Below are 23,781 nucleotides of genomic sequence, written 5' to 3' on the forward strand. Positions count from 1 at the left end.
AAAGGACATGGGCAGCAACAAGGAATGATCAGCAAAGATCATAAGAAGTAAAAGCCGCAAGGGTTACAAATGATAATCATTTATGATGTGGAAGAGCAAACTTTTCAATAACTCAAAATGATTTGTATGATTGAAATCTTGACTGTAAAATGTAGTACAAAATGGCCGACATTCATTTCATTGCCTAACTACTAACATGATACTGACCTGAGATGACCCATGGCACGGTTCATATTAGGGTGTGTTCTTGCTTCACCCTGTGGGAAAACTTTGAGAGAGGTTGTAGTGATTGTACAGAGGTCAAAAGAATGATATAGAAACAGAGGATGAGTGTTATTAACAAGTCAAGTTTTACACATACAAGGAGTGAGAGGGTTCTCCCACAGGTCGTAGTTAGGAAAGGTCTCCTCTGGCAGGCCCGTCCGAGTCTGGTGGGTGACAACCACATCCTCCACAAAGGGTGCCCACCCCATGTATGGATCGCCAAATGACTTAGACATGACCCCTTTGTCTGGCTTTATGGATTTTTGCTGGTGACCCAAGTACCGCCGAGCACCAATTATAAGCTTGGCAAAGTTCCCACCATGGGTCATGACAAACACATCTGACTTCAGGCACACAAGGAAATCAAGAGCTGCCAAGCTTGTCACATGCTTCCTAAAATGGTCCAACTCTTCTTTACTGGCCAGCTCCTCTTTTGTCACCTGTAACACAAAGAAGAAAATAAGAAGCTACATCATGCCATGGATGAACCATCAACATCCTACAGGTTAAAGAGTCTCAATATATGATCACCAAGAAGAAGATAATAAATTTTAAAAAGACTTCAAGGACAGAGGCAAAGAAGCAATTTGTAACATGGCAATAGAAAAGAAAGAATCAGACAGCCAGAAGAAAGGGTGATACCAAATTGGGAAACATATTCCTGAGAGGTGCCATTCGGTTTTGTCCACCATAAACCTGCCCTGAGGCCACATAAATTTGAGTTTCTTTAGGATACCCCATTGCCCGAAGGATCACAGCAACTTCCCCAGGCTCAAGGGGGCATCTTCCTTCCTTTCGCTTTTGTAGAGCCAGCTGCCAAAGATGAGACCCATTCTGCACACCAAGGACCAGTAAATTATTACATGTCTTTTTTCAATTTGAGAAAAACCGAATCAAAGATTTTGCAAACTCTTGAAATGTTAGTAATCAACTAGATTTGGACCTGATTCTTTACCTTATACCTTCGAGGCCATTCCTTCTGCCTATATGCAGCCATCATTGCTTTCTCCTCTCTAGTACCAACAAAATCACAGAACGACAAACCAACCATTCCCTTCTCAAACCTCAAATGGAGTGCCCTATTCAAAAAGCAAAGCAGAAGTTTTCATAACAGGTATTAGATTATATAAATTGTAAGTTTGAATCATCTGTAGCCAACCAAAATATGTTACATGTATGGATTTGAACTGCCAGTTCGATTCCTCATCCTTGACGCAAGCTGATCAGCCATTTGTTCTATCTCTGGTAAGAATTTTAATGCGTGATAGTTCACCCTGCACCTTAATCGGTTAATTTCAGGAGGAACATTGTCATACCTGAAATGGCAGCAACAAGCATCAGTATCAAAAATCACGGCAGACCATAAAATTGCTAAAAAAGAGAAGAAAATTGTTGGTAAGTACACCCAGATCTGGTCATCCATCACTTACCCCAGCCTATCAACAAAGGGCTTTAGAGCCATTATCTTCTTTTCCTTGATGCGAGGCAACACATTGTCAGTGTAGAATTGGGCCGAAGCATACTTGGGGATGTTTTTCACGGTACGCCTGCCATAAATGTGTTCCCATTTGGTGAAATGAATACCACATGAAAATAATTGACATGCAGTGTCACTGACAAATGCTTCCAATGACTAATATTCTGATTAAAAGGACAAGAAATTCTATAAGGCAATCTCATATTTCAACAACAGATCTTAATGGATAGTAGGAAATGCTAATGGTTTTAAATACAATCCAGCATTTAAAAATGCAGAAGGGGAAAAAAAATTTAACTGCCTACAACTTCCATTCTGGACATTTCTGGGTAAGTAAGACAGGTTCACAATACAATTAGCACTACAATCACATAAAACTTCTTGAATACTATTCACAAAAAGAAAAAGGAAGGTGGGGGGAGAGGGTATGAGAACATAAAACCAAAAATAGAACAGACAAGAGATAGAATTGCTAGAACACATACAACCATGTTCACCACTTGGGCTAATGCTTCTTTAGTACACTTACAGCAGTTCATTTTCTTTCAACCAAAGAATAAAATAAACAAACAATCTGAACCTTATACTTGTGAACAACTCGGTTTTGTCAGCAAACCAGTCTGGAATATCACGTACAATGTGCACATCATCCTTCAGATAGTCAATGAAGTAATCAACATCAAAAATGTCTTCAAATTTTCTGCACAAACAAGGTAGCAAGTTATATATATGAATAAATTCTCATGCATAGCATCTATGAAATAGATTACTGCCCCTCTGGTTGACCACATTTTAAGAGGATAATACAGCCAGCAAAAAGGGAAAACATATTAGACATGAAACTTGACTTGATTGTCACTAATTTTATATCAGAAATCTGCACAAACCTTGAGTATGACAACTACTTGAGCAAGTTACAACTAGCTAAAAAATATTCACACATGGTTTACTGATGCAAGAAACTAAAAACATGACGACATAGGGAGAAGGAATTTTTATAATAATTGAATAAAAACTCTTTCAAACCCCTAAGAGATTGTGCAAAGTCAAAGAACAAAAAAAACCTAAATTAGCAAAAAGGAAAATGTATTCACTCAAAACTCTTTTCAACACTTTCTCAACTGTTATTATTCTAGACCTATTGTCATACTTTTTTAGAAACTTCTTTCTGATGAATAAGAGAATTCCATCAAGCCGAAATGAGAAGAGAATATAGAGCACCAAAAGATTGAGCTTGGGGGGGGGGGGGGGGGGTTGTTGGGTACACAACTTCAGAACAGACCAGCAAATGAGCAATGTGTTTTTGCCCTCCTCTGGATGCACTCCAAGTCTTGAATCTCCTTAAAAAGGAAGTGGATCTCCATGGCAAGGGGGAGCAGCACATCTTTTAGGAGATGCAATGATGCCATCGACCCAATCCCCTTCCAACAGCAGGAGGCCAGGATTAGAGCTGCCAAAGAGCCCAAAGCGACAAAGGAGAACTTGGACCTCTGCTTCAGTGGAAATATCAAGTCCAAGAGGCACGGAATATACCAGACCAAAATTTACAGTTCAGTCAAAGAGAAAGAATCCTCCAGCTGAAGGTACAAGATGACCTTTAAACATGCCATCAAAATTAAGCTTCAACAGTCCATCCAGATCAGTTGAGTTACCATCCCTCATGATTTAAAAAGGAAGGTTCTGAAACATGAGGAATTGCAAACCCAATAGAGTATGTGATGACTGATTCTATTCATTGCACCACTTTGGTCTAGATCAGTTCTCCTCCAGGGCCCTTTCTTTTCTTTTTCTTATTTTTGAGTAACAGAGGCCCTTCTATGTCACTCCATCTATAAGCCCAAAGCAACAGCCACCAAATATATCTAACTTAAGTTCCTCCCAGATGTCAGGAGTAATGACAAGATTGCAGTAGTCACAGAATTAAGCAAGGAAGCAGCAAAACTACCAAATTTCAGATGTAAGGCACTCCTGATGGGAAAGGAGAGTAAAATCGAAGAGTTCACTTTTTTCATCTTCACTATTACAGAATTTTCTGTCTGAAATTTTTTATGCTCAGAATCTCCCAAACCCTTCTATATCCATCAAAACCCATCTTTACACTTACCTTAGTTTGTTCCACCTTCCTAAATCTTTCTTTCTTTCTTACTTTTCTTTTCTTTTCTTTTTTAAAGAGGTTCTTTGTTATTATTTCACTTCTTACGTCCACCTTAATTAAGATAAACTAGCAACAGCCAGATCGTTATACATGATTATAGATAGTCTTTCACTTTTTCTTTTGTTGAAATTTTAATTTTTCTGCCGGTTTCAGTAATAAAATGCAGTACTCTAAAGTTTAAAGAATACTGTAACCGGTCATCCTCATTCACGCTAGTCTTTAACAAAAATGTAAAATCAGAAAGAGAAGGTCAATAGATTTGGTCTGGCCCTGGGAGACAAAATGTCAAAATTGATCTTGACACAAGGGGCTAATTCTTCAGTCTATTACAAAACTATACAGTTCATTTTCAAGAAAAAACGGCTTTCTCATTTTTAAGCTTTCATACTAGAAAGAGATGAAAATAATAGTGAAACTTATACGAACTTCCTTTAGAACATCAAGTGACACAAACAACTTCATTACTCAAAATGCCTATACATTTCCTATGCTCGATCACAGAGAACAGAGTTGCATTGCATTAGAGAGTGACATTTCATTAATGTGCTACCATAAGAAAAACTTTTTTTTTAAAAAGATTGCTATATCATCAGCAGAAGCAATGAAAAACTACTCAACCCAAAAAGAGATATGAAGATAACCAGAAACTACATATTTACAAACACCTGAGCATACAATAAAAAGTTAATCAACAGAAAAGAAAATATCAGCTTAAACAACTTACGTTTGGTCCTTCCAGATCTGGTCTTGCTTCAATACTGGCAAGATGAGGGTGGCATTCATTATTTTGGCCACAGCAACGGCATTTATAATCTGTATATGAAAGAACTATGAGATTTAGTTACACAAAAAAGACCAACTTGCTTGTTAAGCTTAAATAAGTTTGACCATATCAGATGAAAAGATAAAATAAATTGAACAATGGGATGTCTGTGAAAAATTATAAATGCAACTTCTTTCATCACTCCCAGCACGGGCACTTCTTGCAATAATAATTGGGGAACTTGAATACAAAATCTGTGCCAGAGGATGGACCAGAGTATCTATGTGACATGTCATATTTGCAATGATTGGAAAGCCCTTTAGCAATAAAACACGATGAAGCTGGGGTTCAACGGTAAAAAATTAGTGAACTTTAAGAGATTATGTATCTGGCTTTCTGATTCAAGGTTACATTAGTAGGGTATGTTGATGACTCAATCTGAGAAGGTTTCAACTAGTTCATTCATCAGCTTCTAAAGTAAATATCTCAAACATTTCAAAGTAACCAAAAGGAAAATAACACCTACAAGAAGCAAACTCTAAACAAATGTTCCGGAAACTGCACAACATCAGAAGCAAGTACAAATATGTAATAGCATTGCAAAGGACAAAGGAAGATAAAAATTTCTTAAATGATTACAAAGGAAATCAACCTAGAAACTTACAGCTATGCGCTGCTGATTCAAACCACCCTCGGCGTGAATGAATACGTAGCCAGTTGTTTCATTTTCGGGGGGAAGATCTGCCACAGATTAAAAAATCATCAAGGACTGCTTCAATAAGCTAATTTAAAAAATAAGACTAGTAGTTGTATTTGAGCATTGGAGCAAAAGTTACAGGAAATAGGCTGCCTAAACATTTCCATCAACAAGACCCTAGAGCTTGAACACCTTCCACATCTGTTCAACTAAACTTTGATACAACAAAACTCCCGTTGTTATCCCATCAGGTAAGATGAATTTTATGACAGAATAACATGAAAATTATCAAAATATGCAGCAAAATCATGAATACATTTAAGAAACTGCCTAAAGATAAATTTAAAGATAATGAAACAGAATTATAAACACAGCATTGTTATTAGGGAAGTCTACCATATAATGAAAGTTCATTGAAGACAACTCACCAGAAATCCCACTCTTTCTACGCTCAGCACAAGGTTTCCATGAGGTTGTAGCAGAGTATGGATTTTCCCACAGAGAAGGTGGCTCTTTCACCTACAAGAACAATGAATAGGGATTCAGCCAAAACATATGAGATGAAAGTGACAATTAACTACAAGAACTCATTTGTCACCATTTTCATGGAATAATGAAGGGAAAAATAAATAATGCCTCAGATCATTCAGAAAGGCTCACCCATGGACATCGGAGAACAATTCCTTCTTTGGTGCATAAGTATGGGGCGTTCTACAATAGAGTGAATGCAAATCAGACATACTGGAGAAAAGAAAAAAAACTAAACTAAATAGTGGATTACAGTATTTCGATGATATCACATAACTCCAGATTCAAACAGAGAAATAATCTGTCGGATATAATAGGACATAAAGTCACCAATGTCTACATCTAGAAAATCCATGTTTTCCTCCAATCACTGATAGAGCTTATTTTGAAAACTAGCACCCCTTATATTAGTCGCAGTTTTAAGGTAAGCACATGCAATTCAGTAAGGCTCCCGATACTAAAGCAGCTTCTTCTAAACATTGGCTGCGACTTCTCGCACATCGTTATCTCAAAAAATGAGTGATCAACTCTAATGCCCACCTGCCAACACTAGTTTGCAGCAATTTGCAGGTAGTCCAATTTGGGAGCTAAGCCCACCTCCAAGTTTTCCCGAGGAGATAAACGGAGAATCAACTCCTACTCTAAATGACAGAAGCGGAATTCCGTCTAATTCACAATGTACCGCATTTCACGGCTAACAGCCCTGGTTAACGAGAACCACCTACATTCCACACAAATCAAGAATCCCTAATTTCCTTCACAATCACAAATCTCAAAAGTTAACCAGCTTAACATATTAATAACATCATTCAATTCTAATACCGATCCCAATACGCAGAAAACTAACAGATCACGATCAAACAGACAGCTAAAAACCATCAAAGCCAAATTAAAGCAAAACAATATGAGACTGGAAAGTGGTGACCACAAGAAAGAGTGAGCACCAGGCGTTTCCAGACAGCGGGAAGGCAGACGAGCGCCGTGAGGAGGCAAAGAGACACAAAAGAGAAGAAGATCTTGGATTGTTGCTCCTTATCCCTGAGAAAGAACAAGGGTTTATCTTTCTCCCGATCCCTACGCTCGTCTTCGGCGTCAGCGTCACGCCCGGAGACAAGAGGCACGGCGTCCTCATCCCGCTTCACCGGAGACGACGAGGCCCGGCTACCCATGGAAGCCGAGTGCCGCAGCTCCGCCATTGCTGCTGCTGCCGCCGCCGCTTCCCCCTTCACCAGATCGCCAGCACTTCTGCGTATACCGCTCCGTTTGAATAACGAGATGGGTAAGGACGACGAGGCCCAGGCGAACTGCTCAGTAGGAAAGAAGAAGAAGAAGCAGAAAACGAGGGAGAGTGCGTGGGGGGCTCCGGAGCAGCAAAACGTGAAAGAGATGCTGAGAAGCTGGATTCGATCCGGTTGCAAGCCTGTGGGTCCTACCTCCTTGCCCGTCTTAATGCTGGGCTGACTCGAAGCCTAATGTGGGCCCCAAGAAAAGTGCACCCCACAACCGCTTTCGGCAAGAGAAATTGCAGGGGGTGTCGAAGTCAACTCGCGCCTGGACCGGAAATTGATAAAAAAGAACACCTTTTGTTTTTTTTTTATTTTTTATGCTTATAATAAAATAAAATTTAGATTTTTTGAAATTTCACTTCAAAGTTGTATAAGTTGGAGAATAATTTTTAAAAACTAAAAAATATTTCAATTCAAGAATTTAAAGTAGTATAAAGTTTAAAGTTCAAGGTTTAAGGTTTAGGGTTTAAGGTTTAGGGTTTAGGGTTTAGGGTTTACTCGTTTATGAATGATAAGGGTCATGATTATATATGTTTTTATTTTTTAATTAAGAATTAAACATACCCAAACCACCTCAAATGCATTAATTTCAAGATTGTCTTGAACAGTAGTTCAACTCTCAGTTTTTGAGTGATCTTTGAGAGTTCATATAAATTTCAGAATTTTGTGTAGACAAGCAGAACTTGAACTCTAGCACTACAATCACTCCATTCTACCTAAACAAGAAAAAATGAGAAACAAAAGATTGATTTAGAATTGAAAACGATTTACTGTACAAGGTGCTATTCCTAGCATACAACTGCAGTTCCAAAGTTCTATCAGTTCAGCACCAAGAACAAGAGGTGAAACTCCAAAACAGCTACAAATATCTCCCGACTATGGATACAAAAGCTCTAGGCTTCAGTGATATAATGCTTTTGCATTGAGATGAACTGAAATACCAGATTAAAACCACTTCAAATACTACATCTCATCCGTCTCCCCCCATAATCTTTTTCTTACAATTAGGACCCTTTCAACCTGCAAGGAAAGAGCATCCGCTTTTGGTTCCACTTCTGATGACCAGGAATCCCAATGTAATGCAGTTAAGAGCTTCCGAATGTAGTTTACGATGGAGGGTTGGTCTCTTATAATGACAAACCCGAGTGGCCGAAGCATCCGGTCCATCTCGATGAGAAGATCCTCTGTACTACACCCGCGTGAATCGATCTCTGAAAATACATTCCATGCATGAAGCAGGTCATATGTGCGAGGATACGTTGAAAATGATTCACACCTGTATTAATATGAGAAATCATCATTGTAAACGACCAAAGGGAGAATTTAAGTTTAATCCTTAGTAAACTAACGTCATAGACACATAGAAATGTTTTCCAGAATATTAAACCCAAAATTCAAGGGACCTTATGATAATCAAACAGTAGGGAACAATTAGGTAATGCTTATATCCTTCTCTCATAGCTATTTCCACATTTGACTTCAAAAGTCTGATGGAAAACTGCTATTCGAGTTTTCATCTATGGCAAGTAGAAAATTGGCAAAATGAAGGCCCAAGGGTGTTTGATGCCACCCGTTGAATCTTTGTTTCACAGATGAGTGAAAGCAAACAGACTGCAAGAAATTGTAGGCTAGAAAGAGTCTATACTCGAACAGTGAGTTTACAATGCAACTAGGTATAGAAAGAACAATTTGAAGAACTTGAGGGGCTAGAGAGCCAAAGAAATGGCTGTAATACATCTGTTCATAACTCAGTTGGAAACGAAATATCAAAATACAAGTCTGCCTTAAGATTCTCACTGCCATTCGCAACATATCTTGTGAAAAATGAATAAGGGCTGGGGAGGAAGCATTTTTAAAACCAAAGAAAGGAGAACTTCCCAGGTTCAATATCATCGTCCAGATGCTTAGCAATCAATAGAAAATATGAATATTGTACATTTACTCTGTAGCAGGTGCATTTTCAAAAGCCCCTGAATGCAAAAGGGGACGATGCAGTTAATATGCCCATTTGGAGCTATATCATAGGAGCCTATTGGCCTCTCTTGTTGGCACTCAAAAAATTTGTACATAGAACACAGTCTAGTGGAGTTTACATCATTATAAATTTCCTACATAAAAAATAATAATAAAATGAAATAAAGCATTGCTGGTAGAGTTTATGAGTGAGTGCACCATTCAGTTGCAATTTGTCACTCGTCGGCTAATACACCAACAAGACATAAAGGTTTCATGCAGACATAAAGGTTTCTGAGCCAACCGATAGATAGAGCAGAGAAAGCTTTGTTTATAACATTGGGATTTTGCTCGAGTCAAACTTCAATTATACAGAATGATTAAACTTAATTTGTTTTCTTAATATAACACCTTATATTCTTTTATCATAGTTATTACACTTAAAAAAACTAATCCAGTCATGTCTAAGTCAGAAAGGTTTCTCAGTGTGTAGCAGATAAGGCTCCTTTTAGTCCTATTAGGTTCATACTTTTTATGATGTTGCAAAGATAGCCAAAGAAAGTTATGTTGCTCATTGCCCACTTTTATGATGATGATGTCGATGTGGATTAATTATCATACCAGAAATTTACCAGATCCATCCAAAAAATACTAATGATACATCTTCAAACCCTAAACCTGAACACCTGTCCAAAAAACAGTACAAACAGTTTACATGTTACTGCCTTTTACTTCTTCCAGAATCTTAGGTTTAAGTTTTCCTGACTTAAGAATACAGCAGTTATGGTCAACTTAAATGACATCATTTATTACACAAAAAAGTCCACACATGACAGAAATGACTGATTATGGTTTGGAGGCGGTTTCAGTTTCCAACCATATTTGTCAAACACATGCAGAAAACCCAGTATAACCAATTGATTGAAAACAGTTTGAAAGCACTTTAAATTTCCTATCAGACTCTTGAAAATGTGCAAACAACCCAGTAAAAAACTGGCTTATATGAAAGTTGCAAAATCATGCAAGAAAAAAAAAAGTTTGATAAATCAGATGATTCAGCACATGACCTTAGATACTAGATTAAAGATCAAATTGACTTTGACAAAACAACAAAAAAGTGTGCAGGTTTAGCCCCAGAAGAAAGTACGGGAAGGCAGCTGATGCAGGATTGACTCTAAATGAATCTCATAAAATGACTCATCCATCAACCCGTAACAAGATAAGATTTCGGTTAAGATCTTATAGCGCAAAGAATCTGTACTGAGAATGATCAAGAGAATGTGAGACAAAAAAAAATACATGCATCAACAGAGAGCATTTACGATGCAAGCAAGAAAAGTAGGCTGCACAATCATGAAGTACCAGTCATGAAGAGTCCCAATTAAGCCCCGATCGTATATGATCTTCAATCTGCTAGAACTGTTGGAAGGAATAACGTTCATCACCCATGCATCTTTATCTTTGAATGAAGCAGCAAACCCTCCAAGATTTGCATTCATATCCATTACATTTCTGAAAGAGTTCTTCTGCACTTCAGATTTCATCAGCTTCCAGTACTGAGCCACTCTCGAGTGCCAAGCTTCCTGTATTTATGCAATTTCTCAGCAAGTTTAAATAATAAACTCAACAGAAGGTGAGGAGACACAGCAAAATCCATTTAGTATATAAAATGTCTTCGTAGAAATAACCATGTCTTTCTGATATTCTTCAGGACTAATGCCAAGTTCCTCCAATCGTGGCGGTGGGGATGTAAGCCTTTGAGGCCATGGAAGTAGTCCACTACCTTTTGTCCGATGCATATCTGCACTCAGAAAACAAAAACATGCCCAGGTGTTATGGAAACTGCAGGATATCAGTAGTCACAGCCAGATGAGATTCACAATGATAGCAATGAATATATTACCATAAACTTGAGCAGCTACTCAGAAACAGCTAGAGTTTCATAATTTGAGAATTAGGCCCAAGGCTAGTCTCCCAGATTTAGTATATCTTAGGACCATTAGTCCTTGTTTTAATTAATGATCTCTGTTTCTCTCTTTGAATAAGCATTTTTTTGTGGTAAAGGAGATGGATAAATGGAACAAAAGTAGAAGGGATACTGGTCTTTGACTGACATATTTGCACCATAATGCACATCATGTCAAGACCATCCTTCCATATGTATAAAAATGCTCATTAAATACATTTCTGAAGTGCTATTCAGTACAACACTTTTACTATAATAGATGTGGATGCAATGTGCTCCTGTTTTGGCAATTCTTTTAGAAATATTACCCCCTTTTCACTGACTAACATTGTTGAATACAATTTTTCACACAATTTCATGTGTGCACCATTCAAAGCGAAAAATGCCAATCAAAAAATCTAATACAGCATTTATGGAGGACAGCACATGATACCTTGACATTCTACTAGAAGTACTGTTGCATCTATTGGGGAAATTGTAGCACGCATCCAAACAATGACAACAGTAATGCTAGCAAATAAGTTTTATATCATGCCTTAAATTATCCTTTTGACTCTGACCAATTGTGTGCGCATAAGTTCTCAGCCTTGTAAGATGAATCCAGCCCTCTCCATTGAACCACTTGTTGAGTGCTGGTTCTCTAAATTTTTGGAATCTTACTCAACTACCTACATTTGTCTTTCCATTTCAATAGGCAGTCAGACACCAATTATTTTGCTGTTTCAAATGCTAAGTACTTACACTTTGAGTAACGTGTAATGCATGGTTTCATCGGTACGTTCCAAGCAGTATCTGGGTCATCATCCGCACTGCACATGAGAGGTTTGGTGCTAGTCCCCCTCTTTGAGTAGCAGCTATTACTAGTTGACTTCATCCAAATACTAGTCTGATCCCTCCTCGAAACAACTCTCCAGCACATCCTTGCAAGAAGGTCACTCAAAGCATTCCAAATTCTTCTATTTTCTGGATCTTGTGCATAAACTTCTGGAGATGAGTAAACAAAATAGCCACCTGGCCTCAACAATCTATCCACTTCTAACAGGAGAATACCATCTCTTTGGAGCCAATCTATCCTACATCGAGAACAATGTGCCAACTCAAATGACCGGCTAGGATATGGAAGCCTTTTTGTTCCCAACACACCAAGTGTCGAAGGGATTCCCCTCTCTAGTGCAAATTGAATTTGGTTTTCATGAACATCATTGGGTGCGAGAGACATTGCTATCATGTTGACTGAAAGAAGGTAAGCACCAAAGCTTGCAACACCACAGCCTACATCCAGAACATTTCGGATGGCCCCACCATTGCTGAGATTATCATCAGGAAACTTGAGCATCTACTTTCAAAATAGAACAAAAGACCTGTCAGCACCCAACATATAAGAAGAAAATTTCATTTTTTTGTTTAAACGAAGGAGAAAATATCAGTATGATAAGAAATCCTGGCCTGAGTAGGTTTGTATAGAAATGCTAGCACCCACAATAGTCACTTGTCAAATAATTTGGAAATTTTTCGTAAGACTGTCACTGAGAGACAGAAACTAGATTTCTCTTCAGCTCGTATAAGTATCCATAACCGAGCCACTGAGGAAGATTACATGGTGTGGAGATGACATACCTTGGCAAGTGCAATGATATACTTATCAGCTCCATTATGAAAATGAGTTCCACCGCCTGGAAAATTAATTTTGTCCCCATTGACCACCATCCAGTTTTGATCCGACTTCTCGGATGCAAGGTGTGTATGAGGAATGTTAGCCTTCCACACTTCATTCCTGCTTACAGGCCATCTGATCGGGATCTGAATTCGAAATTTGACCACTCATATTTCAAGAATCCGCAATCATCGAGCACAAATGGCACAAATGACAGACAGACGGCCATTTTTAATAACATGCAAAATGAAAAGAAAACAAGAAAACAACTCGCCTTATAGCCAAATGGCGGAGGAATAAGACAGTTGTACCGACGCTCCTGCGGCGGGCAATGACGCTCGTAATGCTCCATCAAGCTCAAATTCGGTTTCAACTTAAGCTGGTTAAACAAGTTTCTATCCAAGCAAGGTATCAACTCGGCGAATTTCTGGTCGCAGACCTGAAACAACAAAGGAAACAATCATCTTCCACCAGTAACCATGAATCTAATGACTAACAAGGCCAAGAAACAAAGTGGGTATTACGGGAATCGTCCTCGGGACGTCCAGAACTCCATCCTCTCCACCAGATTGATTGGCATCTGCGAACCTGGAGAAGATGGGATCCGACCCATCTGCTGAGACGGACTTGTCGTCGGAGAAAGGGGCAATGAAAGTTCCATAGTAGACCAAAATTAGAGCAAGGGAGACGATAAGCACGATGAGAAGCGATGAGAACAGCTTTTGGCTCAGCAAGGCCTCTCCTTTGTACTTCATGGCTTGAACCCTGAAAGAGAGAGAGGGAGAGAGAGAGAGAGAGAGAGAGAGAGAGAGGAAGAAAGACTAGGAGTTGAGCTGAAGTAAGCAGAATTTGTGGGGTGGTAACTGCCTGTTTCGAAGCTTGGATTTGGACATGATACAAACAAGGCAGTGACGAATGGCAATTAGCGAGGCTCTCTTCTCCCTTTTCTGATACCTTCTCTCCCTGCCTTAGTCTCTACTCTCCACTCTCTACTATTCTACAGAAATTTCTATATTTTGTATTTATCGTTTACATGGACTATAGTATTTCATCAGACCTTTACATATTTATTTTAAATATTTAATTATTATTAAAAAAACCATATATCCAATTATCTCAAACAAATGCAAGTTAAGTTTACGTTTTTAATTAATTATTAGGTTAGAAATCAATGACTTAATCTTCCATTTCTTTCTATTTGATATTTATTTGTTGTCATATGAATATATCCATTCTCCACTATTTATTTTAATAATTTATTTTATCGATAAATTAATATATGGTATTATCGTATGTATAAAGAAGTGAGTGTCATTCTTATAAAATTTATGATTTTTAAAAAATAATTACATATAACCAATTAATTGAGGTAAAATTTTTAAATTATTAATATTATATTTTGAAATATTTGGGTTGATTTTTTATTTATTTCTATGGACCTTAATTAATCTTTGATAGTTTTAATTATTTCGTCTCCCTAAAGGGAGTTAGTGCATTTTGATAATGAATTACGAAAGTAAAAATGAATTATATTTTTTTTGTTAGTGTACGTAATAAAAAGTATAGAGAGAGAGGGAGCAAAACGAGAAGGAACAGGGGGAGAGGTGACAACGGCTAGCCAATACACCCAAAAGACCGCTATGGTAGGTATGGAAAGTTATCGCCTACAATAGTGGACGGAACCACTCCGACACCCACCCCGCCCATTTTTGACCGCCTCTCACGAGATCCAAACGTTGAAAATGGTGTGTCCAACTCTGATACTATGACAACGACTAGCCAATACACCAAAAAAGACCGATCTGTTAGGTACAAAAAGCTACTGCCTACAAGAGTTGACGGAACCACTATGACAAGAGGGAACAAGGGGAGAGGGTGAAAGACATAGAGAATGCAAGGTGAGAGAGCAACGAGTGAAAGAGAAATCATAGAGTAAGGGAAGGATTTTACTTTCACTATGTTTTTCTTAAGAACAAGTAAAAATAAAATACTTACGTAATTCACGTTTGTCTGCCCATAAAAATGCACACTAACATGTTTTGCCTAGTAAAAGCAAATTCATAAACATTGTTATGGAGAAAATACAAAATAATAATAATAATAATAATAATAATAATAATAATAATAATAATAATAATAATAATAATAATAATAATAATAATAATAATGATATAACACTCTTTAGTATAATGTATATATGACACAAAAGTGGTGTGTGACATGGTTAAATAACAATATGGATATGTTTCACATCAATTTGATGGTATCACATTGAATTGGTCCTTTGTACTTCTATGGTTGCACCTTTAACAACTCTTAAATCTTCATGATATATCAAGATGAACATGTTTGTCTTTTCACACATTAAAATCAATTATAACAACTTCAACTTATTTATGGGGCATGTAGGTAAGGTTGCATTTATATTAGTCTGACAAATTGACTATAAAACAAATTAGTACCACCCCCCACCCCAGCCACAAAAAAAAAACCTTAAACCCTAAACCCTATGCCCTAAACTCTTTTGTACTAAAAAGGGGAAGAAGTGGTTTCCACATAAATGGGAGGTACACATTCTTTTATGTAACGACGATCAATGCCTATTCCGTATTCCCTTACATTAAATTTAATTTAAATAATTTTATTAATTATAAAAAAATAGAATAATTATATATATAATATATATTTTTTAAATATTAGTAATTTGATAATGAAAAGTATTTCAATTGTTTTCAATATTTTTATCATCCAAAGATTAAAAGAAGAAGCAAAGGTGAATGCAAATTCGTAACTTTCAGGAGGGTGGAGTAAATTCTTAATTTTAAGGAGAGTGGGTGAAATTTAGAAAAAGTTAAGGGTGCTATTGTAATTAAATTCAAATACTACGCCTTCGCGAACAAAAGCTTTTAAAAGTTAAAACCCGACCAAATTCGTCTTCTTCCCCTGCATGCGAGCAGGTGAGGGTTTAGCCGTTTAGGGACTTCCGACGAAGGAAATGGGAGGTACGAAGAGGGTCCGTATTCGATTCGACGATCAGAATATCCTCAGCGTCATTCAGAAAATCGAGGGTCTGAAACGATGCTGGTTTCTCCTCAATCCGGACGATCTCGAAACCATAGCCGCGCTTGCTTCCCATCTTGTTCACAAATTTGAACTCCAGAGCTCCTGCCCAAATGGCGTCGTTCTCTCTGTAAGTGCTTATCAATTTAAAAAAGACGTTACTTTAATGTAGTTACTGTTTGTCACACGCACGCTCTCTTTGCAGATGGAAGGGTATGTTTTGCCACCATTCGAATCAACTTGTATTTTACAGGATAAGGATATCATTAGGTCAGTGACTTTTTTACTTTGAGAACTTTAAATGTCGTGTGAGAAGCGGGTATTTAGTGTCCGATTTCTATGTTTGGATTTCATGCATTTGCATGCAGTTTAAAGTACTTCACATCCAAGTTCTGTTTGGTGGTTGCACTAAAAGTAACTCTAGAAGTTCTTTGTATCAGGGTGAAAAGGAAACGTAGAGTGGTGCCAGAACTTATCGATGCAGGTGATCAAGAGTACCGCATTGGGGACAATGAGGCCGTGGAAAAGCAGCCTGCACTTCCTGGGAAAGGGCTTCTGGAGATTAAAGAGTTTGAAGAAGAGAGTGAAGGCTATACGCGTGAGCACGCAGAAGCAAATAGAATGAGTTGCAATTTATCGGTGAAGAAAAAAAGAAAACGTTCCGGAAAACTTCATGGGGCAACGTACTTTCTTATCTAGCGTGCTCAGGAGGATAGCTTTTTGAAACCATTGTTCTTGATTTTTCTTAACATGCTTCTAACTACCTTTTCCTCCGAGCGTTATACTTCACGACTTTCTGTGATTTATTTTGATTGCCAACATTAATATTTGGTTCTTAGGTTTGTATAACATCCATGTAATTGTTTTTCTTCTTCATAAATTCCTTCTTTTTTCTCATTTTCTTGTTGTATGTTTTGTCTCCTCCTTCCTAACTTGAGGATCATTGTCCATCGTTTCTCTCTGGCTAAATCTATCGCGCTTCCATAAAAGAAAATTTTGTAGTCTAAAATGTAAAAACAAACAAACTTAAATCATAAAAAACATTTTTTACTTAAAAAAAGGTTCCACTGTTGGTGTTTCTGATACTGACACTACGGTGTCTTTAAATTAGGCAGTCATGTGTCGAAAATCATCACATGCATTAGGTATCATAATAGACAAAGGATTTAGTTAATATGTCCAGAGCATTGGAAAAAAAATACAACTTTATTAAGGATAGATCAGAGGTTGCACAATGTGGAATTGAGTGCTTCTACATTAATGCTTGAGTCCATGGAATACTATGACAAATACAAGGTCCTTACTTTCTGAAATTCTTCGGCATGCCATGCTTTGCAATTTGCTACATACGCTTGAATATTGTTTCCCTTGGTGCTTCTTAGCATACTTCTCACGTATATTATGAATCAACTGTTTTTTCATCTGAAAGTTTTTGACTTTGAGGCACTTTCTGAAACCATTTATTTACATACTTCGCTTTAAACTTCCAGAGATCATCTCAGAAGTAGACAGAAATTAATGCACTCACTTCTGTTCTCCATAGCAGGAACAGAACTAAATCCACCAATCTTGAGAGGGATCTGACATTTTCTGTTGAAAGTGTTGATGGAGCACCTGTTGAACTCAATGAAAGCTCTCATCAAAAGAAAAGGAGAAAGGTCTCAAAGAAAACTCTTCAGGATGACAATTCCTCTAATGTAAATAGTGGATCAGAGGAAGAGGTGACCACTGAAGTTGAAAAGAAGTAAGTTATATGTTGAAATTATGATATTGCAACTTTCCAAAAAAAAAAGATATCAATATGATTTTGAAAGGACACAGCCTACTTTGGAGATAGTGTGTCATTACCCATTTAAAAGTTCTATGGCTACTAAAATGACATAGTCTGATTTTGATTCCTTGAGTTGTCGTTTGATTTGTTTTCCACAACTCTTCCAGCATTAGGCTTCCCCTTGGTTACCTTTTGATCTATTTTGGAGAATGTCACAAGAAACATGTTTATTGATTTGAATACTGCTTCAATTAAATAGGGTCTTTACACGATGAGTGGATGAATTGAATTTGATTTTTTTTTTTTTGAAAAATCTGATATTTGGGTGAAAAAGAAGAGAAATAAGAGAAAAAGAGCTTGGAGAGGAGCAACAACTGCTGTCATGGAGTGTGTGCCTAAAAAAGGATGCCCCATTTTTCTTTTAATCAGGGTTTTAAGTGATTTTTACATAAAAGACAAAAATACCCCTCAAAACGTATGCTAATATATCTCCTAAAATACACATCTAAAATGAATGAAAATTGAACCATAGGCATATGAAGACATTGCCTACCTAACAGAAATCATACAAGATAACAACACAGTATATGAATTGACCAAAATACCCCTGACTTGATATTTTAACATATTTATTTGAGAAAGGGCTAATTTGAATTGTTGAAGTAGATGAGCATATTAGCAGATGTAAAAGAGTTGGGACTGGCCACATCACTGAAGATTGATGAACGGGACATAAAAGGTGTAATGAAAGTTGTTATCTCATGGGCCTTGGGAAAGAAAGTGCTACCGTGGGAATTTTTTTCATATACTTTGATAAGATAGAGGACATATGTAGTCCCTTGACCATTACTTGGTAGCATACTCCTAGGATGGCAATAGTGCTGCAGATTCTCTAGCTAGAGAGGGGGAGTACTCGACAGCACCTTGCTATTGGCAGCTCATTCCTATTATGAGTATTTTCGTTTTTTTCCTGTAGCATATGGTTCCAAATTTACCTAAGGATGGATATTAAACTATCATTAGTTTAAAAAAAGGGATATGATTTGATGAAAGTCAAGTTACTATGTCTGTTGCAGATTAGGCTTTTGGAGACTTGTGTCAGGTGCCTAAGTCCATTAATTCTGTCTGTTGTTGCTATGAATTTGGACTGGTAAAACCTTCTCAAAATGGAAAGAAATTTAATCCTTGTGTCTTCTTCCTAACTATTAGTTCTCATTCAGGTATATGCTGGGTTCTCCTTTAGACCTCTGCAACAGTTGAAGCTTCTTGCTCTATGTTACAATGTGACTTCTTAAACTGTTTGTTTTTCATTGGATGATACAAAGAAACATTGTAGAAATTCATTAATAATAATCCTATTCACAATCAATTGATCTAGGACTCCATGGCCCATTAAATCTGAACATTTGTATTGATTTGTCTATATTATTCTTTATGCTTACACACTACATTACCTGGAGTCCTAGTGCAAACTTGCATACATCATTTCAGAGGCTTAAAAGACTCTCTTGTATCTTTATCTTCTATTTCACTGTATAGCAAACAGGATGATCATTTTGACTGGTTTGAGTTATGAGTGTTGAAGGTTCTCTTTTTTATGTCCACATTTCATTTTTCTTTTCCCCATGGTTGTCTTAGATGATTCTTTTCTTTTTTATACATCTTGGTGGGACTTCAATACATTTCTCTTTTGCTAGGTCAGATGAACTTGAAGAAAATGGTCAACAGGCTGAAAACGCCTCAGATATTCATGATAAAAATAAAAAGGTACCAAAGAAAATCTCATTATTCATTGCTTTATGGTTACTATGTTGTTGTTCAGCTTTTTATGTATCCTGATGCAAGTTTTCTAGCTACATGTAAGATACTTTTTCTAAACACTTTAGAACATTTACCATCTCAAAAATTAACTTTTCAACATATTACTGGATAGTTTCTAGTTAATTTCCATCTTTCCTTTTTTATGTTTCATTCTTTGAATGTGCAGAAATACCTTTGTCTTTAATGGTATCTGTTCTTATCATTTTGACTCATGAAGATTTCGATGTTTTGCTTGTTGTATATTATTGATTTCTTGTCTTTTATTCTGGTAATCACTGTACTATGTTTCTTATTTATGCCAGTTTCCTAGTAGAAGTGCTCGCCGTAAGAAAGCAAAACGGATTTGGCTGCGTGAACAGTCTAGCCTCCAAAAGAAAGAGGTATTTGCTTATAGGCATGTGGGGTATTAAATTCTGTTGCTAAATTGTAATACTACCTTTGCTGTTTACTACTTCAATATTGATTTCTTATTTGTTATTAATTCATGATGTAAATTTTGTGACATAACTTGCCAATGTTTATTTGTAGGTAGCTGCAAACTGTGTGCTAATGAAAGACACACATGAAAAGTTGCACAAACATGAGAAAAAAGTTCAGAATACTGACAGGGAGGATGAAGTTGTTCCTGTAGTTGTACGACCTGGACATATTCGATTTGAGCCCCTTGGTAAATACCTGATACTAAATTATTTCCTTATAGTAGCAGGCATTTGGGATATCGGGATGTAGGAATGTGTTGCAATGAATGGAAGGTAACATTTCATCTACCTGAAAAACATATGTTTCCTCTACAAAATATAAGGTAACATTATCTTTTGAATCAAGATATATTTGCTTGGATTAGATATCTGCTTCTGTAGGTCTTGTTCCTGGTGACCTATCACTACATCTCATATGCTACTGGATTAGATATCTGCTTCTGTGGATCTTGTTGTGGGGGAAGCCCTTTATTCTAAGTCTAGGTTCTTAGAACTAGATACATGCTTGCATATTTATCAAGTCTGAAATATATATGTTCTAACATGCCGTATTGGGACTTGTGGTGCAGAAGATAGTGATTGGGAGAAACAAAATTCAGTGGTATGTTTCATCTTCTTAATATCATTGTTAAGCTATGTGAATTCCCAATACTATTTCATCAAGGTTACTAAGACATTATCTACATAACTACCTAAGAATGTCTAAATCGGAAATGACTGTGATATGTAAACGGTGCACAATAATTGGTTGACTTAATTGGTCAGTTACCCGAAAAAAAGTACCAATTGATCAGTTACCTGAAAAAAGCACCAAATTGATCAGTTACCCAGAAAAAGCACAACACATTGATGATGGTGGTCAAAGAAAGACATTCTGTAATAATTGATCTGCATAATGCAAGTGTCAAAATTAACAGAACAGAAAGTTTGTCGACACAAGCACACCAATTTGGTCAGTTACCCAAAAACAGGGCACACCAGATTCATGAGGACGGTCAATGATAGATATTCTGTAATAACCAAGAGTACAATAATAATTTATACTAGAAAGAACTTTGAGTTTTGTTGGTAGTGGTCCTTTTTACATTTTTTGTTTTCTTTTAGTGAAAGAAATTCAGCTTTTGTTCGTCCGAGGCTGTCTCTTTCTCATTGATCCTCTACCGGGACTTGTTTTCATTTATTCCAGAAGCCACTCATTCTAAGGAGAACTTATGCATTGAAAGCTTGGGTTTGATTCCAGGAAACTCTTCAATGGAGAGGGACAACCAGTAAGAAAAAGGGACAAAAGTGGGGTATGGAGAAAACATCATTTCAAATAAGGGACTTTGTTGAGGATTCTAATGAGAGAGTTGCATCAGACGATGGTGTATTGGCCAATGATCCCATCGATTTTGAGAAGCTTTCTCCCTTGACTAGCTCTCCGAAGGTCTGGTTATTCACTTTTTACCTAGTCTGATGCCTGTAACTTGGTTTTAGAAAAACGTGTAACTTAAGTGGATGTTGGTTTTCTGTCAATTGTAGTTAACGAATAACCAACCAGTATTTTTTCCAGGAAGGTGACGTTGTCGCATATCGTTTGGTTGAGCTCTCTTCATCCTGGTGCCCTGAGCTTTCTTCCTTTCGAGTATGATTCTCTGTGTATTAATCGAAGTTGCAGATTAAGCATGTGAGACATTGTACACCGTTCAACATTTTTTTCTTCAGTGCAGGTTGGGAAAATATCATTCTATGACTCAGTATTAAAAAGGATTGCACTGGTACCTGTTCCAGAGTATCCAATTTCAGCCAAAGATGAGGAGAACGAAACTGTTGTTGGACCTACACTCTATAATGAAGATGGGTCACTAGAAGTACTTGCTATCTTTTATCTGATATATTCTTTTTCAGCATTTTGTGAAGTATTTCTTAGTTTTACAAAAAATTGCAACTCATTATTGTGGTTTAGGTTGATTTTGCAGCGCTAGTTGATGTCCGTATCTTCAACAGCGAAAAACCTGATCCAGTGGCAGATAATACTGGTCAAAGTAATGGTACTCCAATGATTCATGACTCAAAAATGCCCCATGCGACCGTTAAAGGTGAAAACAACTCCTGTTGATTGTGATGCTACAAAGAAAATAAGTTTACTGCAATAGGTTTTATGTGAGATTAAGATTTTTCCTTAAACATATTTAATGGATGACATGTTCTATGCTTGATATTGTCAGAAAACGGAGGGCAGCCGGATGTCTGGGAAGAGATCTCAAAGGCTTTAACTGATAAAAAATCACAGCTGTTGCAGAAAGAAGATCAGAACAACACGTCTTGGTCATATAGGACTTTGAGAGGTAGTGCACTTGGTCCTACCATAGCAATGCTGAGAGCACAAAATAACCTCAGTTGAGGAATCCCAACAGAATGCTTACAGGTAAGAACACTGCCTGGTGTATAAGAAACTGTGGATGAGGGGCTGATGGTTTTTGGAAGTGAGTTCTGTTCAGCTCCCTCCTGCATCTTGTGAACTAAAAAATATTGTAGCTATGATGTGTTTTCCTTTACTTCTAACAGGGAGCCTCATCGTTTGCCTTGGATGTATATTCCTTCAGTATCCTTGTATAACATTTTTCACTTCTAACATATTCAGATGAGTTTAATGTTTCTGCTTTGCTTGGAGCCTGAATAGACTATGCATACTGATAGGGAGGTGCGCCCCTCTCTGTGAAATTGAGGAGGCAAGAGTAGAGATTGGAGCAGTAGGTCAGCAAGTTTTTCTTTCTGGGTTTTTTCTCATTGGTGGGTCTTTGTCTCTGTTTCTTACACTTCTTTGATGTCTTAACGTTTTATACATCTAATGACTATGCATGCATATGAGAATTACAGTAATTCCTGCACAAATCATAAAAAATTCTCACCCTGGGATTTGATAAACATTATTCTCACTCCCTTGGATTAACATTATGACAAAGCTAATAAGTTTAACCCTTGGATATGTATTAGAGACCCCAAAATCTGTTATGTGTTAAATATATTAACCGATAATTTCCTCCTTTATGGCTAATATTGGTGAATAATTTTAAAAAAATCATAGATCGGAGAGCTCAAGTAGAAAGTAGAAAGAATTGGGCAGGAAAGATTGCCACTTTTACAATGTGAAGAACAAGTGGGCATATCTCTAAGGAAGAAAAAATTTAAAAAGGGCACTCCTTTCTCTACTTTTCTATTGCTCCAAAGTGGTCTCCCCTCCTTTATTAAAGCACCCACTTTGCAATCTTTATTCCAAATGACTATATTCCATTCAATCTAGTGAATTCTTTATTCCTCTCTAAGGCACTATTTGGCTTTCATGGCCTCATTTGAGGGGATGAACATGGTAGGATCCTTAATTGACTAAAAAGGGACCTAAATTGAATCAATTATATTTAATTCGATTCGAGTTTAACTCACAAAAAAGAAGTTAAAAGCAAATTGAATTATAAATAATTAGTACGACGAAGGGTTTATTTACACGTATTGAGATAATATTATTAGAAACAACTTATGTTCACTATAAGAAAGTAAAATGAATTTAGCTTTTCTTTTCTAATTAAAAAAAATTCTATTGAAAAATAATTTCCCTTTTGACCAATTTTTATGGTTGTTTATGCTTTCTTGATTTTTTTTTCAATTATTTTCTATTAAAACATCACTATAAGAAATTAAAATAATGAAAATTTTATTATTTTCTTTTACCATTTTTTATAATTAAAATTTTTATATTAGAAAATTAATATCCCTTTAATCACTTTTTTTTTGTTGTTTATGCTTTCTCATTTTTTAATTATTTCCTTTTGAAGCAATCAACAATTTATTATAAAATTCATTGTAATTTTTTGTAGCCCAAGTAAAATTAAGACAAGAAAATTTTAGAAAAAAAATGATTTGTTTTTTC

At 36.7% G+C, this 23,781-nt stretch overlaps 3 protein-coding genes across 5 annotated transcripts; 1 reads left to right on the forward strand and 2 right to left on the reverse strand.

The window, feature by feature from the left end:
- Positions 1-289: 289 nt before the first annotated feature.
- On the reverse strand, positions 290-7,254 carry LOC137962649 (protein PECTIC ARABINOGALACTAN SYNTHESIS-RELATED-like). Its single transcript, XM_068809649.1, has 11 exons — positions 6,829-7,254; positions 6,017-6,067; positions 5,785-5,875; positions 5,324-5,400; positions 4,621-4,709; positions 2,322-2,441; positions 1,695-1,811; positions 1,437-1,580; positions 1,220-1,343; positions 907-1,098; positions 290-704 (listed from the first exon to the last, which is right to left on the reverse strand). Exons 1-11 carry the CDS (start codon positions 7,078-7,080, stop codon positions 345-347), a joined length of 1,617 nt encoding a protein of 538 aa, XP_068665750.1. The 5' UTR covers positions 7,081-7,254; the 3' UTR covers positions 290-344.
- A 647-nt stretch (positions 7,255-7,901) lies between these two features.
- On the reverse strand, positions 7,902-13,643 carry LOC137962338 (probable methyltransferase PMT9). The gene is made up of 7 exons (XM_068809148.1): positions 13,268-13,643; positions 13,018-13,182; positions 12,707-12,889; positions 11,831-12,425; positions 10,812-10,924; positions 10,486-10,706; positions 7,902-8,446 (listed from the first exon to the last, which is right to left on the reverse strand). Exons 1-7 carry the CDS (start codon positions 13,496-13,498, stop codon positions 8,134-8,136), a joined length of 1,821 nt encoding a protein of 606 aa, XP_068665249.1. The 5' UTR covers positions 13,499-13,643; the 3' UTR covers positions 7,902-8,133.
- A 2,068-nt stretch (positions 13,644-15,711) lies between these two features.
- Positions 15,712-22,532, forward strand: LOC137962399 (coilin). Of its 3 annotated transcripts, none has more exons than XM_068809240.1 (13): positions 15,712-15,933; positions 16,009-16,073; positions 16,244-16,486; positions 17,347-17,547; positions 19,272-19,341; positions 19,698-19,775; positions 19,924-20,062; positions 20,444-20,475; positions 21,115-21,300; positions 21,427-21,498; positions 21,584-21,724; positions 21,820-21,952; positions 22,082-22,532. In XM_068809240.1, exons 1-13 carry the CDS (start codon positions 15,739-15,741, stop codon positions 22,255-22,257), a joined length of 1,731 nt encoding a protein of 576 aa, XP_068665341.1. In that variant the 5' UTR covers positions 15,712-15,738; the 3' UTR covers positions 22,258-22,532. The 3 variants fall into 3 exon arrangements, with proteins under 3 accessions (XP_068665341.1, XP_068665342.1, XP_068665343.1); XM_068809241.1 differs by having other exon boundaries at positions 17,350-17,547; XM_068809242.1 differs by lacking the exon at positions 16,009-16,073 and having other exon boundaries at positions 15,830-15,933.
- Positions 22,533-23,781: the final 1,249 nt, after the last annotated feature.

This window comes from Aristolochia californica, unplaced genomic scaffold (assembly GCF_029961685.1).
Source record: "Aristolochia californica isolate CCGP_79_NKW_82.1479 unplaced genomic scaffold, dmAriCali1.0.hap1 SCAF_4, whole genome shotgun sequence".
NCBI classification, from domain to species: domain Eukaryota; kingdom Viridiplantae; phylum Streptophyta; class Magnoliopsida; order Piperales; family Aristolochiaceae; genus Aristolochia; species Aristolochia californica.